This window comes from Dermacentor albipictus, chromosome 1 (genome assembly GCF_038994185.2).
Source record: "Dermacentor albipictus isolate Rhodes 1998 colony chromosome 1, USDA_Dalb.pri_finalv2, whole genome shotgun sequence".
Taxonomy (NCBI): domain Eukaryota; kingdom Metazoa; phylum Arthropoda; class Arachnida; order Ixodida; family Ixodidae; genus Dermacentor; species Dermacentor albipictus.
The window spans coordinates 248126742-248151540 of record NC_091821.1 but is presented as its reverse complement, the minus strand read 5'-3'; the positions used below and the strand labels follow the sequence as shown (position 1 = coordinate 248151540).

Here is a 24799-nt window from a genome sequence, read left to right as displayed (position 1 = left end):
GCAGTGTACGGAAGAAGGAGGGCGACATGGCGAGAGAGGCGCAAAGTCACTTCATCTTGCGGCTGCGCGCGCGCGGCCATTCGGACGCGTTAATTAAAGAGCCCAGGGTGTGCGTTATCTGCAAATCCGTGGATGTATGGCGCGGGCCTCTTTCGTTTTTTTTCCTCACCAAAGTTCAGAACGCGCGCATTGGCTGACACGTCAAGCTAAGAGTTATTTTCCATTAATGACGCTTGCGAAAATGAAAGAAAGAAAGAAAAGAAAAGAAAGAAAAAATAAGGCGATGAAGAAAAAGAAACTGCAGAGGCACTGACTGTGGCCAAATTAGGTACGTAATCACGACGGCCATTCTCCTTCGCCTTAATGGAGTCGAACAAGAATCCCTGAAGGAAGAATGCTGTGCACGGGGGAAGGGAATAAGGGAATACGTCTTCTTGCAACGGTCATCCTGCGGGCGCGGCATACACTTGAAAATATAAATAAGTTCACTCACTATGTCTGTGTGTACCCACAGGGAGGTTGAGGAGTAAATAACGTGTCAGTGGTCATTACGAAAATTAGCAGCAACGAACGGGAAAGAAAAAAAGAAAGCGCGAAGGAAACGACAATATTCCATTTAGCATTAAACTGGGAAATGCCACCATGTGAAAGACGAGACACTTGGCAGCCACCGAATGCAAGAATAATTTGCTATAGCGACTACAATTTTCTCAATCTTCGTTTGTGCAGGGGGATCTAGCGTGCATTATACTTGGATAGTCAATGCAAGCCTAAGTGACAATAAACCTGGAGGAGAGTGCAATATTTACGGCATTCCAGGCCGCCGTTACACTGAAATATCTATTAATACTGTGCAGGCATGCTCTCTGGATACCTGCAGTCTTAATGGATATTAAGAGAATAGATACAGACATTTCACTGGAATGGATGTCGTGAATGCTTCCTCTAGACGCAATCAAGTGAGCGATTATTTTTTGAAACCGTCGCGGTGGCTCAGAGGCTATGGTTTCGCTGCTTAGCATGAGGTGGCGTTATGATGGAACTAGAATACAAAAAAAAAAAAAAAACGAACGCTCATGTGCCGTGCTTTGGGTTAACGATAAAGATCAGGTGCTCCAAAATTAATCCGGAGCGCTTCACTACGGCATCCCTCATAACCCATTGTGCAATACCGGGACGTTCAACTCCACAGTTTAACTATTTTCGAAAAGGAAATTCATACATTTGAACCTCGTCGAGCACGACGTGAATAAAAACGATGCGCTTTTCTGTACAGACAGCCCATTTTTGTCAATCGCGCCACAATACTGTCAGAACAATTGCCATTTCGAGCTTGCACACGAAGAAGAGGACAGCACGTGAGCACGAGCGTCAGGAACCGTGTTCCAGCGCTTCGAACACGCGAGTTCTGCTCTGCCAGTGCAGATCTACGTTGTTGCCGATATGCAAAACGCGGCACCGATAGCCGGGCAGCCCTTAGGAGGGTCCCCTCGACGGCCCGCGCGGCCAGCTTGGCCGCCGCCTCCGACCGGCGGTTCTCCTGCGCGAGGTTCCAGCCCCGGGCGACTTCGCACGCCTTCGCCGCTCAGGCCCCCTATAGACGTGCGCTCCGGCTTGCCGCCGCGTCCACCACTGGTAGTAGCACCAGGGGTGCCGGTTACGCTCTCGCCGCATTTGCGGGCTGCCCCACCCGCTAGCGTTCAGCTACCGTCCGGCCGGTCGCCGGCTCGGCCGATCCCCGTGGATCAGAATGTTCCTCCACCTCCGAAGCCTGGTGCCTCGCCGTCGGCGGGTCTGCCGACAGTAGCACCGTTCGCCGGACCGCCTGCAGCCGAAGCGGCACCGCAAGTCGTGCCGCCGTCGGCAACATCTGTGCCTGCATTTGAGCCAGTGCTGCCACCGCTAGAGCCCGATCCTGCCCTAGTCGCACCTCTGGGCGTTCCGCGTACTCCACCGAGCGCGGCACCCCGAGCTCCGGCACCAGCAGCGACTACTTTTCCACCCGCCGGAGGCTCGCGTCTTCCAGCAACGGCAAGCGCTAACTTGGTTCCTGCGCCGTCTGCTGACAGCGGCGTGTCTCCCAGCGCATCTGGTGCCTCGGCCACGTCTGCTGGCGCTAAATCGAGTGAAACGAGGGCTCCAAACGGTTTGGGCGGGGACGCACTCATCCTCAACAAACTGACTGAAATTCAAGACCTGCTGACGAAGAATGCCGCCGAAGCGGCCGAAGGCAATCAAGCTGGTCTAGATCTGAGAGCCAGGAACAACAAGGTCGCATTTTCGATCGCCGCTCAATCTTTACCGTTCCTGCAGTCCACGGAAATAAGAAACGGCGCTCAAGTTGGTGAACCTCAGCGGAATGACGACGGTGTCGGACCATCGTTTGCTTTCACTTACGCACCACCTCCGCGGTCTACGCAGAACTTGCCACGACCAGACAGAATAGACGAACTCCCTGTGAGGTTCGCCTATGCTCCCGTATATACGTCTCCGCCGGGAAATACTTCCAGGCCACCAGTCATCGCAAGTACCGTTCCACTTGCATTCGCTTACGGGCCGACGCTCTCATCTTTGGGACACGGTGTTAATCAGTCCTCGAGGACAATGGAAGGCCAACAAGGGCCGCAAACTGCTACTGCATCAAATGTCGCTGGACCGAGTATGACAAGGGATGTTCCGCTTGCATTCGCTTACGCACCTGCAACAGCGATGGGACAAAGTAACCCAGCAAACTTGCAATCAGCAGGAAACGACGTTCCATTCAACTTTGCCTACGCTCATTCTGTGTCATTTGCGCAGAGAGAAGGCAACAATCCTCAAAGAGCAACAGGCGCCAGTGCACCAAGGCTCGATCTCCCGCCAGTTCACGTCATGAATGAAGCAAGGACAAATGAACTTCCTATGACTTTTGGATATGCGCCTGCGTCATCTGGACATAACAATGATGCGCCGTTACCAACAGCCACGCCGAGGCAGATGCCACTCCCACGCTACAGGTTCGCGTTCGGACCGCCATTTTCAGACCGGACGGACGCATCGAAGAAGTACTGGTCTTCTCTGTGCGTGGAAACCCCGGTAACCCAGGCGCAACCGCCCACGCATTTTCCGCCTACCACTGTGACCATACTGACAACGCCAGACCCACCACCCATGCCTCCGCCTGAAAAGCCTGCAACAGAAAAGAAAAGTCGCACAACGTCCCCAGAGCCACGTTTATCGCGCGAAAAAGTTTACGTCGAGGAAACCGAGGAACACGCCAGCACTGAAGAGAGCTACAAGGGGCGGCGGCGCTTCATCAGAGACCGGCACTTTAAGCAGACTGATGAAGAAGAAGAGGAAGATAACGGTGATGAGGATAGTGAAGACGAATATGAGGACGAAGAAGGTGAGGACGAAGATTACGACTACAACGCATTCAAAGGACGGGCTAGTCGCAATCGTCGTTGCTCATACCAGCGTAGGCTGCAGCCAAAGGCCGAGAGACGGCAGCCCACAGCAGCTCCCCTCATGATGGGAAGACACTTGGAGCCGCCTACACCAGCGATTGGTACGTACCGAGCGCCTTCGCCGTACTATATGCACCACCAGGCTCAGGCACCCATGGTGAACTTCTACCAGCCGAGTCCACCGATGGGAGCCATGTTCCCTTCACCAGACGGCTACCAGCCTCCGGCCCCGATGATGCAGCCTCCTCCACCTATGCCTGCCTATCCTCAGGAACAACCTCGCATGTGGACAAACCACCAGCAGTGGCCGCAGCCAACCAGCGCGCCGCCGGAGAGCAGCTTCCCGGAGATTGGCATTGTACACAGGGAGGAGCGGATCGAGTACGAATGCGCCTCGGGCCAGACGTGCCAGGTGCGAACCGACAACCGCACGACTGTCTCGGCTGACTGCGGCGTCGTGAACAGGACACCCGCACAGGAACACGCTGCCCACGGCGACGGGCGAGTTCCCTGTCTGTCTAGACAGCCAGCGAGGAGTGAAATCACCGCCCTACCAAAGACGGTGACAAAAGCTCCAGAGAAAGAAAAGCGGCTGCAGTTGACTCCCAATGTAGCTTTGAAGATTGCCAGGGATGTGGAAGAAAACAACGTGACCGCCCCCCCGGGGGACAAGAGAAAAGAAGTTGAAATCAAGATTACAGAACAAGTTCTAATAGCGATGAAGGACGACGACGAAACAGAAATGGCCGAGGAAAACACTGCGGGAAGTTGCACACAGGTGAAAGTCGAAACTCCAGCCGTCGTCGTTGAGGCTAGAAGTGAGATTGAGCTTCAAGCAGAAAGTGCTTCTATGCCGGTCACACAGAAAGGAGGCGGTAAATCTCCGGGTAAGAAAACTCAGCGAAGCCGCCCTGAACAGCGAACGGGATCCCGCGGTACATCGTGTTGCAGAACACTGAGTCCTTGCTTCCAAAATATATGTCAGTCGAAGCCCGCGAATACGGGTCAGGAACAGCCGTCGTTTTTCAGCTGGATAATGAACTCTTGCGCTATGAATGTACCTACAGACTCGTCCGAATCGTCAGAGTCGTCGGAGTCTTCGGAAGGCTCGAACGAGCTACCGGTAAAGCACCAAAGGCCATTGCCATTTGTCAAGCGCAAGCGCAGTCAAGATGCACGGCTTCAGCGATTAATAAAGCTAGACAGACTGCTTAGAGAGAAGATGGCGAAAAATCCTGAGCTCCGTAAGATGCTGCCGGAAGAAGTGTTCCTCACCAAGGATGAGACGGCGCGAATACAGGAGCGCCAGGAGCGCGAAGCCATGGCTGCTGTTGTTCAGCAGCGAGACGAAGCGGCCCAGACGATGGACGCAGCGCAGGCCGACATAAACAGGCTGCTGCAGCTCGAAGCGGATCTCAAGGCAGAACTGGCGAAGCTGCAATGCGCACGGAGGGAGCCGCTTTCGAGCAGGGCAATGGTCGAGGATGGCCGTGAAAAACTCAAGAGCATCGCTGAGGCTACTCTTATTGACAGCGCCGTTTTCGAGACACCGAAAAAAGAGCGAGTTACGATGCGGGATTTAGCGGTGGGTGTTCATTATGACGTCATGGAGTCTCCAGGTCCTCCTCCTCCGTCACCGGAACCTGGATGGCAATCGATGCTGTCTCGGCCCCAGATTTTGGACATTTGTGAAGCAAAAGGCACACAAGCGTCTCTTATTGTTGAGAGCAGCACCGTTTCTGAAGAAGCCAGCGAGCGTGGGCTGTATTTTGTTGGGAGCAGAATGAAGAAGGATGGTGGAGTAGAAATTCTGTTATCTACTCAACATAAAAGGGAATCAAACCGTGGGGACCGTACAGCCACTACACTGCACCGAAGTTCGTCACTTATTCGGTCCTACAACGACCGCAATGATAAAGAGCGGCGTGAACACATTTCGCGCCCAAGGCGAAAACGGCAAAAGACCGGCTCTTCGAGAGCTGGCACACCTGAGAGGCATGTGCCGCTTTTTAAGGACAAGGCGTCCCAAACGACAGACACAAAGGCAGAAAAGAAGGTGGCACGAGTAACGGCAAAAAACCGTAAGGCAGATACATACACTGAAGTAAGCTTTTCTACTGAGGACAGCAGCGATATGCAAAAGCTCACATACGTACGCAAGGAAAAATCCAGCGTTTCAAGAAGCAAGCGCGCCCGAGACGACTCTAGCGACAGCAGCGGTTCTTACGAAGAGGGAGAGTCTCGACGCAATTCGCTCTGGCCTCGACTTTCTTCAGTGAAGATTACAACGCGACCACCTGCCCGCGTCCACGTTTTAAACAAAGGCTCGAAGCGGTTTCCAACTCGTGCGCCTGCGTCAAGCAAGGTTTCAAACCGCCTTCCGTCGACCAAAGCAACTGCAAGATCATCGACCCGGGCAGCGACAACAATTAGTTCTAGCTCAAACGCATCATCGTTGCTTCAGAGAAGGCGTAGCCGGTCTGCAAATCCGACATCCCGGTGCAGTTACTACGAAAATGCAAAGGCATCTCGCTCGGTATCGCCGCTGCAAAGCGTGCGGCAGTCACGTTGCACCTGGCAGCAGCACAATGAGTCGACCCGACGCAAGCAATCATGCAGTACTGTCCTGCAAGTGCACACCGCTTACACCCCATCCGACCAGCTGGCACAAATTTGCCCACGACACTTACGCGAGTTTCATCGCGTGGCCCTGGAGCCACACCTCTTGGAAGGAGAGAAGAACCGGATGCAAAGCCAGAACTGGAATCAACCTCCGCAGTGGTTTGACAAGACGAACAATGCCCGTGCTCGCAATGCCACTCCACAGCACGATGGCAAGCAAGAGGATATGAAACTATGGAAAGATCAGGTATACTTATGTTATCAACAGAACAACGACACCGGGCAAGGAGACCTCCCAGCGGCAATGGCTTCGAGACTGGTTGAAGTACCCGACCGCCAAGCTGCCGCAGTAGTGAATCAGCCATTGTTTGTGACTGACCAGATGGCTGCGCCTGGACCACTCGAAGCTGTAGAAGTGAGAACACCTTCGGAATCTGCGAAACCGGCCACTGTCAAAGTCAATGAGAACAGCGAACCAGAACAGGAGAGGTCTGGAACAACCAGTTCCAATATGACGTCTCGTACTGCCGGAAATTCGAGCTACGGTACACCTGCACAGAGCCTTCCTTCCTGCTCCTCACTCAAGTCAAGAGAGCCACGCGTAAAGCGCCTGCATGATCCTCAGCTGCGTCGAAGTCGGACAGACGCTGTCGTCTACTTCTTGTTGTTGCTGGCCGCCCTGTTTTGTCTCTTGGCAGTTGTGGATCTTTTTGCAGGCAAGGATACAAATGCTGGATTTGAGGTCACCATTAAGAAAACTGTTTCTACGGCAATAACTACACGCAAACATGCATCTGTACTGCAACATTCTCATCGAGGTGTTTCCCCATGTCACGATTTCTACAGTTTCACATGTTTCAGGCCAGCTTCACGAGTTGCAACAGACGTAGCTGTGGTTAGAAGACTGGAGAAGACTCTATTGCAGCAACACGATTCTCCACTCAGACCGCTTTGGGAGGAGTGTGTGAACGCTTCGTCACGACCAGACGCCTGGGCACAGTTTCGGCAGCTTTTGACGACAGTCTCTCTCGAAGGCTGGCCCTTCAGCAAGACCGCCCCAGCAAGGCCGCCGGCTGCAGTGTGGGAAGCCGCGGCGCTCTTACTGCGGCTTCTTGGTCTGCCAGCTTTGGCATCGCTTTCCATACGAGACCACCCGAACCACCAGGGCAAGTTCATCGTAGCCCTAGAGCCACCCCAGCTGCTCATCAATGTTAGCGCGGCTGCTCACAACTGGAGTGTTCTGTGGCACACGCGAGCAGCGGGCTCGGTTATGTCTGCTTTTGGTCTTGACGAGTCTGGCGCCGCGAGTGACGTCACAGTCCTGGAGCGCCGGCTTGCCGTATTGGCGGAACCACCGCCTACTGAGACGTCGGGCTTAGTCGACAACATGGCAGTGCTTTTCCGGTTCCGGCACTTTGTGGCACAGGCACTTAACCGCCTCGTGCACGTGTCGGACTCGACTGAGCTCTGGCTGCGTCACCCATCATTCGTGCAGGGACTTCTACGCCTGCTGGACGAGTCGCCTCCTCAAATACCACTCAACTACCTCGGCTTCCGGCTACTGGTGCGCGTGGCGCCTTTCCTGCCAGCGGTGCCGGGAGGTGTCGGCTCACTGCTGGCATTGCACCTGGCGCACGGCCGACCGCTCGAGCTGGATACGGCGCACGCATGCCTGCGGTTGACAATGCAAGCCCAGCCGCACCTAGGCCTCCTGGCCGTGTACAAGGGAGGACGCGAGCTCTACGACCGGCTGCAGCGGTTCGATTTCGCCGGACGACTGCGGGCTGCAGTCGAAGCGCGCCTACAGCAGTCCACGGGCCTTTTGGACGCGGCCACGCGCGCCCAAGCCCTGCGGCGGCTGCGGCGTCTCCAAGTGCGCGCCTTCTTCCCGGACTGGGTGCGTTCCCCACCCAGTGAGCAGCCGCTGTCGAGCCACGGCCTCGCAGCCTTCGTCGAGGCAAGCTCGCGCATGACCGCACTGCGCCAGGGCGTGCGCCCTGAGGCGCGCTGGATGGGCTCGCCCCTGGATGGCCACTGCTCCCGGGGCTCGCGCAGCCTTTACGTGCCGGCGTCGCTCGCCGAACCATCTACTGCAAGGCTCAGCGCCCGCGCCAGCGCCTGCCTCCTGCGGGCACTGCTCTTGGACACGCCCCCGTCGCTCTTGCGGCGCTGCTTCACATCAGCAGAGGTGTTCATCGATGCGGCCGCCCTACCAGTAGCCTGGGAGCTGTTTCAGGCGACGCACCGGAGGACGCCTCGGAACAACTCGGCTGCCGACCTCTTCTTCACTCATTTCTCGGCCGACCTGTGCCAGTGGCCTAGCCGGGTCATTCTTCCCTTGAGCAGCTCGTCTGAATTCCGAAGCACATTTAACTGCAGCCGGGACGATGCGATGGCTAAGCTCCGCGCATGCGCGGTATGGGGTTCGTGAACTCGGGCAGTCTGGTCTCTTTATTGCACATTCGTGTTTCTGCTGCCACTCGGAAGAGGTTATTTGTGTATGGGAGATGTGTTGCCCTTTGTTATTACAAGTGCTTTGTTACACAAATGTGCCTCTGTTTTCTTCGCACACTCCGTGCACCGCAAGCCTCGGCTTCCTTGGTGGCTTTGCAGCGATTAGTAAGTGATGATGTCTTACGTACCGTAGCTATACACAATGCGATATCAGGGACGCTGTACTCGAGGCTGCGAATTATTTGGTCACGTGGGGTTCCTAAACGTACACTTATTTTAGCGCACTACGTTTTAACATACTGCCTTCGCGGGAATCTGGCCGCTGCAGCTGGCGTTGCTGGCAGCGCGGGTTGTGGCGACTCATGGGGTGGTAGGAGGTTGCTGTCAGAACTACTACTCGTAAGCAGCAACGAGTCGGAGGAAAGTTACAAGTGAATGTGCGTAACCTTCCATCGCATGGAGTTGATCTGTGGGCGCGGTAGCCTCTTGACCCGCTTCTGTGCTTGCGTCTTCTACCGTTCCTACATGCAAAGCACAAAACCAAGCGGAAGGTGCCACTTGGAAGGTTGATTCCGTGCTCGATTTACATAGGTCAAGAACTAGGGTTCAAATGCAGTCTAGAGCTAGGCACCAGTGGTTTCCGCATGCAAAATCACATACTTGTATTTTATCTTTTTTATTTAGTATCCTCGTTCCCAAAAGTCAGTAACTGCTTGTCCCAAAGTTAACTAAAATTATAGGAAGGACAGTTAGTAACGACACCGCAGTATACAGTGGCATATGCTACCCTATTAAATTAGTGAGGCCTGTTTTGTTTACAAGCGACACTTCCATCGACAAGAAGTAATGATGTCGCTTAATTATGTTCTAAAGGTATTATAAATACGTATATATGCGAAAAAAGAAAGCACAACAAGGACCGCATTGCCGCACAGTTTCGCGACAGTTATAACACAATCAAATAATGGCACCTAAGAGCCGAGATAGGAAACTTAGATCGCGTGTAATAAACTGCACTGTACAGATAGGAACAAACGACAAAGGGGACCAACGCATCACACGTATACAATGATCGGGATGGTATACGCTACGTGTCTCCGAGAGCGACTATATATGAGTATATATAGCCATAACCTTTATGGCACATGTTATACGGGTAGGCATCTACGTTATTGCATAAATAAAAGAGTCATGCAACTATATTTTGTTTAGCGTACAACCTGCGCATATTTTCACCACAGCGCATCACATAGTTGATAATCCAACATCATGATAGAAACTATAGTTGATTATAGTTCATATACCGGGTGTTCCGTTTAACTTGGACCAAGATTTAAATAAAACCCAAGAGCTCTAGAGAAACCGTACTGAGTGCATAGTAGCGGCAGTCGTGTGTAATTACAGCCAGTATTTCTTTTTTCATCATTAAATATTAATTCCTTTTAATCAGCGAACTATTTATTTATTGCTTGAATCGCAAACATGTCAATTACAAAGTTGTAGGGCACCTTCAATAACCTATGAATCAAATATTTATTTCGTGCTAAAGTGTGCCTGGTTGCTTTTTCCAAGAAAATAGCAAAAGCCCGCCTCCAAGCAACATTTGAAAGATATACGGCTGCATATGGCTGCATTCGTTTATCGCCGCGTCCTATAAGGCTTCGTCATGTAGGATGGCTCGAGAGGTTTCGCGACCTAACTAGCGTGGTGCGATAAGCGTGAGCACCTGCGGCTGCAGAAATGTTGTGCTCGATCACGAGGCACTTGGGATAGCATTAACCTTCGCGTATCATGAAACAAGGCTACGAAAGAAATTCAATTAATGTTTTAAAAAGCGGTGTGTAAGAGAACATGAAAAAAGAAGAAAGGCAGCTCTCGGAAGAACATAAAAGAGCTACTCAGGAGTTTATTTCAATAAAAAGTAAACCAAAAGCACGTAAGGCGTCTCAGCCGCCCACAAAGAAACATCCAAAGGTGCAAATGGTTTAGCAATTTACCGTTTCTGTCTCGAACTCCGGAAAAGAGGCAAGACAAAGCAGCTTTTTTTACCTATTTCTATCTTTGTCGCAAGCTTTTTTATGTAAGGATAGGGTGACATCATGAAGATGCGTTAGTCACATTTTACACCAGTTTTGAGCGGTTACTTTCAACTGCCGCTTATAGCACGTGCTCGAACTGGTCACTGTCTGAAGCAATACAGTGCTTGCTTCTTTTCAACACATGTGTTGTTGCAACTCTGCATGACCAACGACGTTGGAACCTCGCTGCAGGCTATGCTTATTTTTGCCTTTGGGGCATCCGGTGTGGTAGTTTCGCTGCTATACACGCGATCTTTCACGTAACCACACAAGAAGAAGTCCAGCGGTGTCATGTCCGGTGACCTTGAAGGCCAGGGTACAGGTTTGTGCCGGCCAATCCACTGTCCAGAAAAAAGTTTGTCGAGCCAGGCTCAAGTCTGACTACTATACTATTCGCAGGGGCACCGACGCGTGTTGAAACAAGATGTTCCGAAGGTGCTCAAGTGGAACGTTGCAACAGACGTCACGTCCTTCACAGGACCCTCGAGGATGTCATTGACGTAGCGTTGCGTCGTTAGTGTGTTGTCGAAAAGATAGGCCCGATAATGCTGCCATCAAAAATACCGCACCACACATTAATCGACCACTGGTATTGGTGTCGCGTTTGTGCCAGCCAGTGGGGATTCCTATCACTCCAGTAGTGCGCGTTGTGAAGATTAACTTGTGCGTTTCTAGAGAAGTTAGCCTCATTTGTCCAAAGCACGGGAGCGAGGAAGTTCGGTTCTTCTTCACATTTCGTGAAAATCCAATTGGCAAAGTCAAACCTCTTTTCAAAATCGCGGTCTTTAAGTTTTTGATGAAGATGTACATGGCACGGGTGCATATGACCCTTTTTTAAAAATCCTCCACACTGATGACCTTGAGGTTCTGGCCTCTGCACTGGCGTCGTGCAACTACCGTGAGGTTTAGCAGCAAAGAATGCCAAAACATGCGTTTCCACTTCTTGAACTACCGTCGCTGTGCTGTGTCGCTTTCTTGTGAAGCTACCCGTCTCGCAAAGGACTTTTTACGTTCCAAGTACTGTTGTCGGTCTAGGGCGTCCTCCACAATGCCACATCCGGAATGGCTTGGCTGCCTTCGTCTTGCTGCCGTGCGCCGCCCCCAGAGCCAGGATCATTACAGCCTTCTGATCATTCGTGAAGGGCATGACTGTCTCCTCGAAGAACAGGTCACTGGCGTGGTACCGTTGAGATCTCCCGTTATTATCTACTCACTGACACGTCAAGGAAAAATGATTTACGTAATCGACAAGAGCGTACATATGCTGGCCGCACAGATCCGCCGAAACGCAATTAGATGGACATAGCCGGCGCAATGTTTGTTTCTATTGATGAAGGGAACAAAAAGGAACATACGATCCGGGAGCGCCTATCTACAGAACAAGATGAGTGCGCAAAATTAGTCCCAAGTGCGCCGTCACGGTTTCCCCTCTTCGAAATACTCGCCCCCCCCCCTTCCCCCCCTTCCCCCTTTGCGGCTCTACTACGCTTATCAATGCGTCAGCGGCGTGTTTCATGACGCCGCGACAATCACATAGCGTGAAGCTCTGTATTGAGCTGCCGGCGCTAGTAAAGCCGTGTATTCGTGGCTGTTCGCTTGGGAGCGCTTGAGTAGCGGCGCGTAAGTGCGTATCTATTTCGTATTTTGAATGTTTCGCGCGCTTTTGTATTTTCTCGGAATAACCAACGCGCCAAAGCTGAGCACGAAACAAATGCTTGATTCGGAGGTTATTTGAGGTGCTCTACAACTTTGTAATTGATATGTTTGCTATTCAAGCAATAATTTAAAAGTTCACTAATTAAAATCAGTTAATGAATTGATACTTCGTGATGAAAAATATACTGGCGTTAAGCACATACGACTCGGCTACTATGCAGTCGGTACGATTTCTCTAAAGCTCTTGGTTTTTGGTTTTCTTAAATCTTGGTCCAAGTTAACTGGGACACCCGGTATATAACGCACGAGAAGAAAAGTGTAACACGTACAAGACGGGTGCGGAAAGACGCTTTATTCCCGTAAACCCAAGATTATATTGCTATGGAACAGCCGCTACAGTGTGGCTGCACTGAGGAGGACGAAGACGACGTGTGTGCCGATTTGATATAGCGTCGCCATTTTGGCCTCCGTGAGCTTACCTGTAAATAAATTGTAAATAGTATTCGGCTTCAGCTTCACGTAGTAATATAGCCGCCGTGCAAGGGGACGTACAACGCTGTGCTTGCGCGTGTGCATGACTGTGTACAACGTCATCCCTACATCACATCTCCCTTTCTTTTCTTTTTTTAGCCAGTTTACAGACTTCAATATAATTGTAGCTCTGGATATCATTTTGGTGGGTGGCGCTCCCGTTGGTTGCTGGTTCTGATTGGTACTGGTTGCTGATTCGATTGTGCTGGTGGAGCCGTCACAGCAGCTCAGGGGCCAGGTGCTAGCGAATCTTGCACGATGGGTGTTTGCGATGGTCTGATGTGCTCTCGTGTGCGTTGGAACTGACGTCCATCATCGCTTTCGAGCACGTACGAGCGTGGGCTGTCAGCTTTTTGGAGGACTGTAGCGAGCGACCACTCTCTTGTGGGCACATTATACACCTTGACCCTGGCACCCAGTGATAGCTCTGGTAGAAAAAAATTATAGGGCTTAACGTGCCAAAACCATGTTCTGATTATTAGGCACGTCGTATTGGAGGACTCCGGTAATTTCGACCACCTGGGGTTCTTTAAGGTGCACCTAAATCCACGGGTGTTTTCGCCCCCCATCGAAATGCGGCCGCCGCAGCCGGGATTCGATCCCGCGACCTCGTGCTCAGCAGCCCAACACCTTAGCCACTGAGCAACCACGGCGGGTAGCTCTGGTATATAGAGGCTTGGAACCTCTGTTGTCGAAGGTGCGTTGCTGACGGCGGATGTCCAGAAGCCGCTGTTGGACGTCCATTGGGTGCACCGTCTGAGGCTGTAGGTGGTAGCCGGAACTGGTAGAAGCGCCTTGGTCAGCCGCCCCATGAGCCGTTGCGAAGGAGAGTTTAAGCACTGGTCACGCGGAGAGTTCCGCCACTCGAGCAGAGAGATAATTTAATCGAAAGAAGGCAGAGAGATCGGCCTGAGCTAAGACGCTCTTGCCTGCTACTCTGCACAGGGGGAGGGGGAACGGGGACATAAAGGTGTGATGAGGGATGATGATGACATAGCAAGAGGGATGCGCAAAGGTGAAAGGAAGTTCAGCACTCTGATGATAAACATTCATAAATCTCATCGATGAAGCCACTATCAGGTTTCCCAAGTCTGTAGTCACCAATTCAAGTGAACTTAAAAATAGAGGCGCTAGGACGAAGCTGGTGTGTGGGCCTCCCCTGCGTGAACAGCACAAGCGCCAAACAAAATCTTTATAGCATATAAAGAGCTGCGATAAGCGGCTCTAGCACGGCGAGAGCAATGCACGGCCACTCGAGCAATGCGGCACAGAAGTCTACCGAGCCAAAAGGACACTTCTTTAATAGTTTCTTAGCCTCATGCACTGCTCGCTCGGCCATGCCAGTTGAGCGGGGATGGTATGGACTTGATCGAACATGATTTGATCCAATCTTACGAAGTCTTGAAACCGCTGGCTGCTGAACGGCTGGCCATTGTCGGTGCAGAGACTGTAGAGCACCAATTTCAAAGAAAAAAGGAGTAGAAGTCAACGACAACCAAGTACTCGCTACCGTTGTCGTAGCAAAGATCTGCGCCAATGACTTCCCACGGTAAACTTGGCGTTTCATGGCTCTGTAACGGCAGTCGGGTATTTCTAGGCTTATACCGCTCGCATAATTGACAGCGTCTTGCTGTTTCTTTTATGTCGCCATTGATGCCTGGCCAGAAAAGTGAGAGACGTGCGCGTGCCTTCATCTTTTCTGCTCCCACGTGCGCAGCATTCAAACAAGAAAGAATGTTACCGCGCATCTTGGTAGAGATAACGAGGCGGTGGCTGCACAGAACCATGCCATGTACCGTGTGTAGTTCGTCTCGGAATTCCCAGTAGCTGCGCAGCTCCGGAATGACGTCATACTTGAGGTCAAGCCAACTTGTGCTTGCATATTGGCGAAGTTGCTGCATGGTCGGGTCTTTCTCAGTTTCTTGCAAAACTTGATTCAGGTGCTTGCCTGAAACTGGAAGATTAACCACTGCATTGACGCGAAAGTGTTCTCCGTATTCACTCAAAACTGTACTACTTGGGAAACTAGATAACGCGTCGGCAATAAAAATATGTCTCCCTGGCATGTATTTCACTGTTAGGCGATAGCGTTGCAGGTTGACGCGCATGCGTTGAAGGCGAAGTGGGCACTGATACAATGGTTTCTTAAAAAATAATCTCTAGTGGTTTGTGATCAGACTCCACTGTGAGCTCCGGTTGCCCAAACAAATGGTCCTGGAATTTTTCGCAACCATGAACCATCGCTAGCATTTCTTTTTCTATCTGCGCATATCTCTTGCGTTTTCGAGACAGCGCGATGAGTATGCTAGTGGGTGACCGTTTCGAATGATCCCAGCGCCGATACCGTTTTGACTGGCGTCTACCGATAACGTGATAGGCTGGTTTTTCTGGTAGTACGCCAAAACTGGAGCTTTTGCCAGTATCTCACGAAGAGCTTTGAAACTTTATTCCAGTAAACCCCAAGATTATATGGCTGCCGGGCAAGGGGGCGTACAACGCTATGCTTGCGCGTGTGCATGACTGTGCGCAACGTCATCCCTACGTAACAAAAAGGAGCCGAGGGGCTCGATTTTTATTAATCGAATAAGAAGCCAAGAAAGATACGAAGTGACAACATAGGGGAAATGTGTGTGTGTGTGTGTGTGTGTGTGTGTGTGTGTGTGTGTGTGTGTGTGTGTGTGTGTGTGTGTGTGTATATATATATATATATATATATATATATATATATATATATATATATATATATATATATATATATATATATATATATATATATATATATATATATATATATATATATATATACTTTCCTGAAACATCGTTTGCAACGAACGCCACGCGAGAATCGTCGACGGCTGGTCTGTTGCTCGAACAGCAGCTGATCAAGCACAGCCTTCGACCTGCGCGCAGTGGCGCTGCCCGGCGTAGGACGGTAGGCGCACGTGACTCCAGTCTTGTCGGTGGCAGCGTGGACAGCCCGCGTTCTGCGAAAGCGAACAACCGACGAAGGCGGGACGCATCGCGGCGCTGGAATGCGCCGACGCTACGAGAACAGAAAAAAAAAGAGCAGATTTCTTGCAGATAGCATTGTCGCAGTAGCGGAGTGCCTAATGGTAAAAGAGGCACTGCGCGGCAGGAGTCCGCAGTGCGTGCCGACGCTACCATGTATCCTGTCTGGGTGTTCGTATTTCAAGCGCCCGTTGCGCAACATGCGGCCAGCCGCAATCGGCGTCTTGACACAGCATTCGTCCTCGCTTGTTTGATTAGAGATGTTCTCGCCCGCCCCACCTATACACTGCGATAAGGGTTATACGCTGCGGTATTAGAGTCCTTGTGATCGGCAACAGGCTTGGCTGTTGGAGTGTGGAAGGCCGTAGAGTGATTACGCAAGATCAGTGATGCACTCGGCTTCGAGTGCATTCAACTATAGCAATTGTGAGACTCAGTTTCTATTTCTGGTTATTGTGGCTGCTTTGCTTTCTCGTGGAAATTCGATTGCGGTGCGAGGATGGCGACGTATACGATAACGTTGACCTGCACCAAGGTCAACGTTATCCTCTTTCGTTATCTATCGTCAACGTTATCGTTAACCTCTTTGCCGTAGCTTCTAAGACGAAATACATTAGGGAAATTATTGTTGAGAAAGTTCAGAATGCTGCCAATTTGTTTCGAGACCTGTGCTGCGTGATATGCAACTTATTTCTCGAATGCGACCTCCCTAAGTGCATGATTCGAAACTTCGCAACGATGCAATAACCGCATCGACTTAACGAGGCCCTGTTCATAGGCATCTTTATAAGTTCTGCATCGGGTACGATGTTTTTGTTTGTCCAACAAACGGCACAAGTGTTGCGTTAAGAGAACGTCTCGGGGGTGGGTGGTGGTAACAACTTTATTGAGACTGCTCAGTTATGATCTGGCAGGCCCGAGTCCTAGAATGGCCCCTCACGAGGAGCGACCCTTTCGGCCCAGGCAACGAGGGCTTTTTGTACTTTTTCATCCGGCGTTCTGAGCAGCTCTTCCCTCCTCTGTTGCGAGGGAGCTGGCAGGAGCGACCTGGGAGGGGGTAAGCCCTCGCACCCCCAAAGAATGTGATTTTGGGTAGCCAATGTTTGATTTGTGCAATTTTGACATATTGGATTCCATTGCCCGTTGGTAATTATGGCTAGCCAATGTGGGCTGGGGAACGATTTAGTTTGGATTCGCGTGACACTAACTTGGCGCTTAGTGGACGTCATTGTCGTGAGAGCAGTCGATAAGGAATTCGGAATTCTGCGGTGTTACGTGTCAAAGCCACGACTGGATTATGAGGCACGCCGTAGTGGGGGACTCCGGATTAACTTTGACCACCGGGGATCGTTAACGTGCCCGTCATGCACGGGACACGGACATTTCGTTTCGCCTCTATCGAAATGCGGCCGCCGCTGCCGGGATTCGATCCCGCGACCTCACGCTTATGTTTAGCAGCGCAACGCCACGTATAGCGGCTAAGCCACCGCGGCGGGTGTAGTCAATAAGGAAATGATCACTGTCATATGCCAGAGAATCTAGCGCGCACATTTTACGCCTACTCATCGTACACACATGGGAGCGGCTGACACTGACTTCTCTGGTATCAAGTCAGGCCATTTTGAAACCTTGGCTTCCTACAGGATGTGCAGTATTGAGAGCACGGGCCATGTTGCAATTTTAACTTGTCGCAGTGTTGACCATCGACACATTCACATTGCTGTTGCCATCTCCGTCACCCTTTCAATCCCTTTTCACTGTGCCAAGTGAAACGTAGCTATCCAGAGCGCAGTGGTTCAGACTGATATGTCTCCTTTCTTCGGCGAAAATGAGCGCGATTTTCGTTAAAAGAAGTGGCGATGTATGTGCAGTTGGGAAACTTGCGGTGTTGTATTCCGTCATATGTCCGGCATTTATGTATTTACGTTATATTTGTCGGTGGCTAACTTAACTGAATTTTCACAATGTTTCAAAGATTTGCTTCTCCATGAAGTAGGTAAAGGCAAGGCGCAGAAGACCAGGACTTAGGAAGAAGTCCTGGTCTTCTGCGCCTTGCCTTTACCTACTTCAAGCATGAACCAACTAGCCCAAGAAAGAGTTTTACTTGCTTCTCCAAGCGCTGCTATATCTGCTGTGGCCTTTCTCGGCTCAGCACAAGGTCGTGGTTTTGATAACCAGGCCTGCCCCCCGCAAATTAATGGGGTCGGACTGTAAAATGCAGGTGTAGTAAAAAATGTGTGCGAATTAATTAATTAATTAATCTTGCTTCGCCGTGCGCCTAATAAATAACGAAGTTTGGAATGAAATGCAGATCATCAAGAGCAGAACATGTCTCTGCCTGCAGTACTGTCAGTTTGTCACTGCCATTAGCAGCTCCGCGAAATTTAAGCTGACTACGACTGCCGCGAGCACCACGGCAGCCCACCGCCGATGTGGGGTTCATTCCTGCACATGAGGTGGCCCGGGCAGCTGGCGAATCGGTACGGCTTGCCCTTCTTCTCTTTTCAGTTAAGTCGCGTTCCCTTTCGCGTAATTGACCACTTCGCATGCAGCCCCTGCATGCGTCATGCAGGGGTCATGCGTCATGCGTCTGCATGCGTCATGCCCCTGTTGCACGCCTTCGAAATGAGGCCTGCTAACGTAACACGCAAGCGTAACAGAAATCAGCCGCGCTGAAAGCGCCCGGCTTGACGACGCCAAGAATGCTGCAAAACGAAACGGTTTAGGCGGGCTAGGCAGCGAGGCACGAAAAGCCGCGGCGTTTAATCGAGCGCTCACGGCGGCGGCGCAGTTTTGCCGCACTGCCCGCGAGCGGCCCGCCGTGCCTCCGAATGACTGACAGTCGACGATTGAGAGGCGCCGTCGAAGAGTGGCAGTGGTACGCGTCGAGTGGGCTGCTGCCCTCGTCTCGGGGACGTCGTTCGCTCGATCCAGGCCAGCAGGGAACACCGCCCCTTTGAGGCGGGGGCGCGCCGCGGCTGCTACCGCACCTCGTGCATTCTTCTTCGCGTGGCTCCCGTAATCAGATTCCTGGGCGGCGCGTCAAAAGCGACGCGGAATGCAAGGGGCACAACGAGTGCACGGCAAACGTCGCAGCGCGCGCGCGCCGCACGTGTGGACGTGCACGAGGTTGAACGACCGCCGGAGGGCCGAGACGGTCGACCAAACAGCGGGTCCACCGGGGCACTCGCTGAAACGTGCTGGCTCGAGTGTAATCGAACACGTCCTGGAGGGATGGCGCGCGCAGCTTCCTGTGTGCACAAGTGATGGACCAGGAGACATCGCAGTGTGCCCGTTTGCGCTCCCGACGGAGACGCCTGTCACTTGTCGATACTTATTGCGCAGCATCGTCACACGGCTTAAACGGTCTGTCGTGCGTGCCTTTCGTGCTCATTAATTAATTTGAGTCACGCAGCAGCGATACGACGAACCTGCAACTGGGGGAGAACTGAGACAGGCCTGGGCAACTTCATAGATCTCGTGAATTATCGAAGCGCTAAAATACTGGATCCATGCTGAGCGAGATAGTTGGCGTCCAATGTCCGCTACAGGGCTGATCTAAAAAAAATAATAATAAGTGAGAATAAACAATTTCTTAGACGAAAACGATACTGTGACTATGTTATCACTGTCAACACTTCATTGTTCATTAAACGTGCTTCCTTTGTTAATTCTCTACAGCCGCCCAACTTCTTTATTACTATCAGCGCCTGATGATGATGTCTCATTAAAGTGTATGCGTGCCATAGACACACAGCGTTTGGAGCTAGGCTGTCCCATTCACTGCCAGCCGCCGTGGTTGAGTAGTGGCTATAGTGTTGGGCTGCTAAGCTCGGTGGTCATGGGATCGAATCCCGACCATGGCGGGCGCATTTCGATGGGGGCGAAAAACACCCGTGTACTTAGATTTAGGTGCACGTTAAGGAGCTCCAGGTGGTCTAAATTTCCGGAGTCCCCCACTAGGGCATGCGTCATAACCAGAAAGTGGTTTCTGCGGCACGTAAAACCCCATAATTTTTTTCCCATTCACTGTCCTGTGGGGCTGCGCCTCTGCCGGTCCCCCTTTCACTCACGAGGAAATGATGAGGCTAATTAGGGCCCAGGATCCGACCTCTCAAATCCTGGCAGTCCAGAGGGCTCGCGACAGGGCCGTCAGGTTCCACCTGATGGTCCCCGAGTGGGCCTAGCCAGGTGGCGTGGAGTTTACTTACGTCTATAGTGGACAAAATAAAGTTGTTTCACTCACTCACTCACTCCCATTCACTGCGAGCACGTATGCCCCGCGAAGTTTAGGCGCTGACGCGCTTATATAGGTATTAAAGGTGCTGATAAACTAAAAGCTAAATTAGAAAAAGACAATTTGGCGACTCTTGTGCCTGTCACCACTTGACCTTAAACGACAAAACACACACACACACACACACACACACACACACACACACACGCACGCACACACGCACGCACGCACACACGCACACACGCACACACGCACACACGCACACACGCACACACACACGCACACGCACACGCACACGCAGACACACACACACACACACGGTGCACACACACACACACACACACACACACAAGTATCAAGAGAGCGAATTGAGCTAGGGAGAGATTGAATGAATGCATTTTTCCGAAGGGCTAGGTGCTTAAGGCCTGCTTCAGGAAGGGGCATTACAGGGACGAGGGTACTGTATATCTCACCGCGGTGCATTGCTTGAGGACCCGCGCACCGCAGCTCCCTCGGTAGCGTGTTGCTGATGACGGGTGTAGTAGAATTCATTCGCTTGCGTCGTTCTTGCGGACATTATTCCTTTCGCCGTCGCGGTTGATCCGTGGCTCTGCAGGGAAAGAGAAAAAATTGCAGTCGAAGTTATGGGGTGGGTGCGGTGTGATCGCGGTCGCTTTATTCCCGGAACTTCCGCGTATCTGGGTACGCGCAGATCACCCAGACATGGAGTTTTTGGCACGGAGGTTTCATATCATGAGCCGCAGTTTACGATCTTGTTGGCGGCGGCGAAAGGGTCTTAGTGCTTTCCGAGAGTCTGTGCAGACGTTGAGCCTGCTTTTACCCCTTGTGGGCACCTCTTTCTGGCCCATTGTGTATCAGCTAAAATTGCTTCGAATTCCCCTTTTTGGAAGTCGTTTCACCGGGACAGGGTGTTTCAGCAAACACTCAAAATTTTTTAAAGGCTGCCTGTGGCAGATAGCACACTTGTAGTTGATGCGCTGGTCTGCTCGAAGAGGCGGACACTACTTGCACAAAAAATTGAAATGCGAAATCGACCAATTAATTTTCAACTTATTACCTTATGGCCCATATTGAAGTTTACAAATTCTAGCCGTGGAGTTCGCAAGGCGGATCCACTTGGAACGAGAATTCTCAGGAGGGGACACCAGTTTCGAGATATTAATTGCCGAACTTTGCGGATATATATATATATAAGAACAATCGGGGCCCTCGGTTAACCCCCTTTCTTCTCGTTTATGTATGTACAGGGTGTTTCAGCTAGCTTGCGCCAAATATTAAAGACACACAGACGCTATGCGTGTCGAAATGCCGTAATAATGGAGCCATGTGGAGCCCGCGAATGCACGCAAAATTGACATGCGACTGGCCGCTCGAGGCACATTGCGTGTATACTGCGGGCTACTTTCGCGCTCGGAAAAACACTTGGATGTAGCACGTATTGAGCAACAGAGATCTGTAGCGGGAGCTTGTCATGCTCCTCAACAATATTCTCCTTGGCCCTTTTCATCTAAATATCATATTTGAGAAGTTGATTAATTAATTAAGACTAATAATGAAATTAGGCGGAATGCAAGAAGATAATCTGAGTACAACCAAGCGACGGCAAAAATTACCTTGGTTCTGTCCAGCTACGTTGCATTTGCATATCTTGAAATCTTGGCGCGTGATAGCTCAGACGCCCCTGCATATATACCCCACATAAGGTACGCATTTCGCTAGTTTCAGTAACAACTGCTATAACGACGTGAACAGCCGACGTACCATTGCAGCTCTTTCACTATGTGGAAGACCACTAAATGGGCTTCCATTACCACTACGTGGGCTTCTTTTTTTTTTTTTTGTTTCGTTCCTGTTGACCGGCGAATGCGTCCAGCGTGTCGCCCTGCCGCCGGCCCCGTCGCTGAACCTCCGGGTCGGCCTACACACATTACGAGGTTGAAGAGCGCCGGCGAGATCACCATCGCCCCTAGCGGCGTCCCAATGCCATTGTCGAAGGTGGTTGTGTTGCACCGCTTCTGATTTCGTACGCATGGTCGAGTGGGAAGGCTTTAATTGTCTTCAAGCCGACTTCTGGGCCAAGATGAGTCTTTGAGCGCTTCCAATAGTGCCATGGTGTCTAACAGCATCAAATGCTCCCTCCAGATGCACCTAGTAGTATTTCTGACCTCTTGTGCATTGCTTATTGGCAATTCTGCTGACGGGGTGAGCGAGAATGAACTTCCGTGACGAATACGGCTCAGTATCCTAATCAGAGGGAGCATCAATAAATGAGGAATGCAGCGTAAAAAATAAATAAGTAAAGCCTTGATTAGCTGTTTTCGGCCAACACAGCCCACAACGAAAAGGAGGAATTGGCTGGGATTTCGCCTGAGGCAGCTGTAAATTATTTCTTATCGGCTGGATATATGAATAGCAGCACAGTGGGATCGTTCGAAAAACATATGCACACGATATGCAACCGTGGCATACGTTCTCAACAGAACTGCTGGAAAGCGTTTCTTTACTTACAGGTGGTGGCCCATGCAGTATCTTGTACTAACAATTTAAAAAAGAAAGAATGAAATGAATTGTATGGTTTTAGCAGCCTAGTTTACCTGTCTTCTACTTGGTTAACTAGTTCGCGTAGAGGAAATAACTAACTTTTTATTGCTATATTTGCGGCAAATACGTCAACGCGAGGTTTTAGCACTTATTCGGAAACATCTTTTATGTGGCTATTATCTCTCTCTCTCTCTCTTTTTTTTTCTTGCGTTTCAAAAGAAAGCCCGCCGATTTTTTTTTCTTTTTTTAAAGCCCGCCCGGCCTGCCGCTCACGCGCCACGGCAGTGCAGCTGTAAAACATGCTGCGAACAAACTCTGCTCGTCCAGTGGCCAGTTTCGCTCGCAGATATGACATCCCGCCTTTGTTCGAGATGTACAGAAGCTACATTGATGTCCTCCTTGTTTGGGCTGGCCTTACGCACCAAGTAGATAGCTCGCGCTAAGATTTCTTAAATCGCTTTTCTCTCGCACGTTGCTTGTACTGTCGTCACAAACAGCGTGTTTTACAGCAGCGCTGCTCTGGTGCGCAGTTCTTTGTTATTGTTTTATGTTATTTCTCACGTTCGATGGATTTCTTTTTCTCTTAGACGCGATAAATAAGAGCCAATGAGAGAGAACGCGTCGCAGAAAAATTGAAGTGCATGTTTTCGAATGTGCTCTCAAACGCAGTATAGGTTCGCCGTAAACGTAAGAATTAAAAAGTCGCTTGAAGTATTCATTGCCAACTACAAGATTAAGTATAACACGAAAATATTGAAAAAGGTCTTCAGAAGCTACTAAAAACATTCCGTTGTATCCTCAAAAAGGAAAAACAAAAAAGAAACTGAAGAGAATGTCTTAGGGCAAAACAATGAAACCCTCCTTACTTCAGTAAGGAAGCCTTCATTGCAGTGAGGCCACCTTATGTCAGTCTAAAAGCTTCCTTACTGAGGGGCCCTCAGCGAAGGCTTCCTTCGTGCTTCCTCAGCGTAAGGTAACTCCGAAGCTACCTTCATGCACCCTTACGCCGCTCCTGACCCTGAACGAACGCTTCACCTCACTGCTTAGCCATGTGACGTTTGCTTGCGCATGCGCGCTGTCGCCCACCTGCGGAGTAGCGCGAGCACGGTACGTCTTGCCAGGCATGTTCCTTTCAGTGGCATGTTCGGCATGAGTAGCGTTCCTAGGCATTGCTGGGCGTTGCAGGATGCCGGCGGCGCCAGCGCTGCTGGAGCCCATCAAGTTCTCCGCTATAAGGTGGTACTTTTTTCGTTTAGTAAACAAAACTAGAAGAAAGCGTGCACGCGTCTATATATTAGCACTTCAATTTGAACATTATGCGACGATACAACATCTTTTTATTGAATAATTGTGTTCGCGTAAAGCTTTTAAGAGATCCTCTCGAACCCCGGCATGCGGCAACCGTTTCTTACGTGAGGATGGGCGGAGGGAACTTTCAGTGTACGCTTGCTTCCTCCATCGGCCCTTCGCTGCCTCACGTAATGTTAGGAAACGGTCGAAGGATAGGAACGTTTCATTGTTTGGGCTTTATATATATATTTTTTATTTTTTCCAGATTTTGGTGCATGATCACTCGTACAGGTCGTGCACGTGCAGCCAAAAAGTGCCCCGTTAATGCTCTCCCTCTCCTGCAAAAAGAAAAAAATAACGAGAGGGAGAAAGAACGTAATCAAAGAAAGGAAAACAAACGAACAAACAACCCGGAAGGATACCGAAAAAGTGAAAAAACAATGGTGTTCTGCTAAATAACAATATCTATTTATTTTTTATTTTTTTGTAAAGGGTCCGCAGAGGATGTAGCGCGGATGTACAAGGTGAAATCATATTTGCGGAGAGTGCCATCAATGTAATTGGAGATTTTCATCCCTGTACGATTGTAATTTATCAATTAACTAATCTAATCTGGACTTATAAACAGTCTGTGATGCTACAGAAGAGAAATGTACGAATGGAAAAGTTTTAAGGGCGGGTCTCTTGAACCATACTTTGCCATGCCTGCCAATTAGGTTACATCATCATTCTTTTTTTTGATGGCATTTATTACAATTAACAAAACTGGTGGATGTACAGGTGCTATATACTGTATTCCGTGCACCAGTTATTCGTATTCAAGGACAGAAAAACGAGCAGTACATAGATAGAAAATTAACACCACACCAAGCAACCATTCGTCGTACTAAAAGCTAAAAAGGAGGTAAAGCTAA

General features: G+C 50.5%; 1 protein-coding gene across 1 annotated transcript; it reads left to right on the top strand.

Annotated features, from left to right (window-relative positions):
* Positions 1 to 1331: 1331 nt before the first annotated feature.
* On the top strand, positions 1332 to 8706 carry LOC135900463 (uncharacterized). The gene has a single exon (XM_065429962.1). The coding sequence runs from the start codon at positions 1444 to 1446 to the stop codon at positions 8497 to 8499; it is 7056 nt and encodes a 2351-aa protein (XP_065286034.1). The 5' UTR covers positions 1332 to 1443; the 3' UTR covers positions 8500 to 8706.
* The last annotated feature ends 16093 nt before the right edge of the window (positions 8707 to 24799 follow it).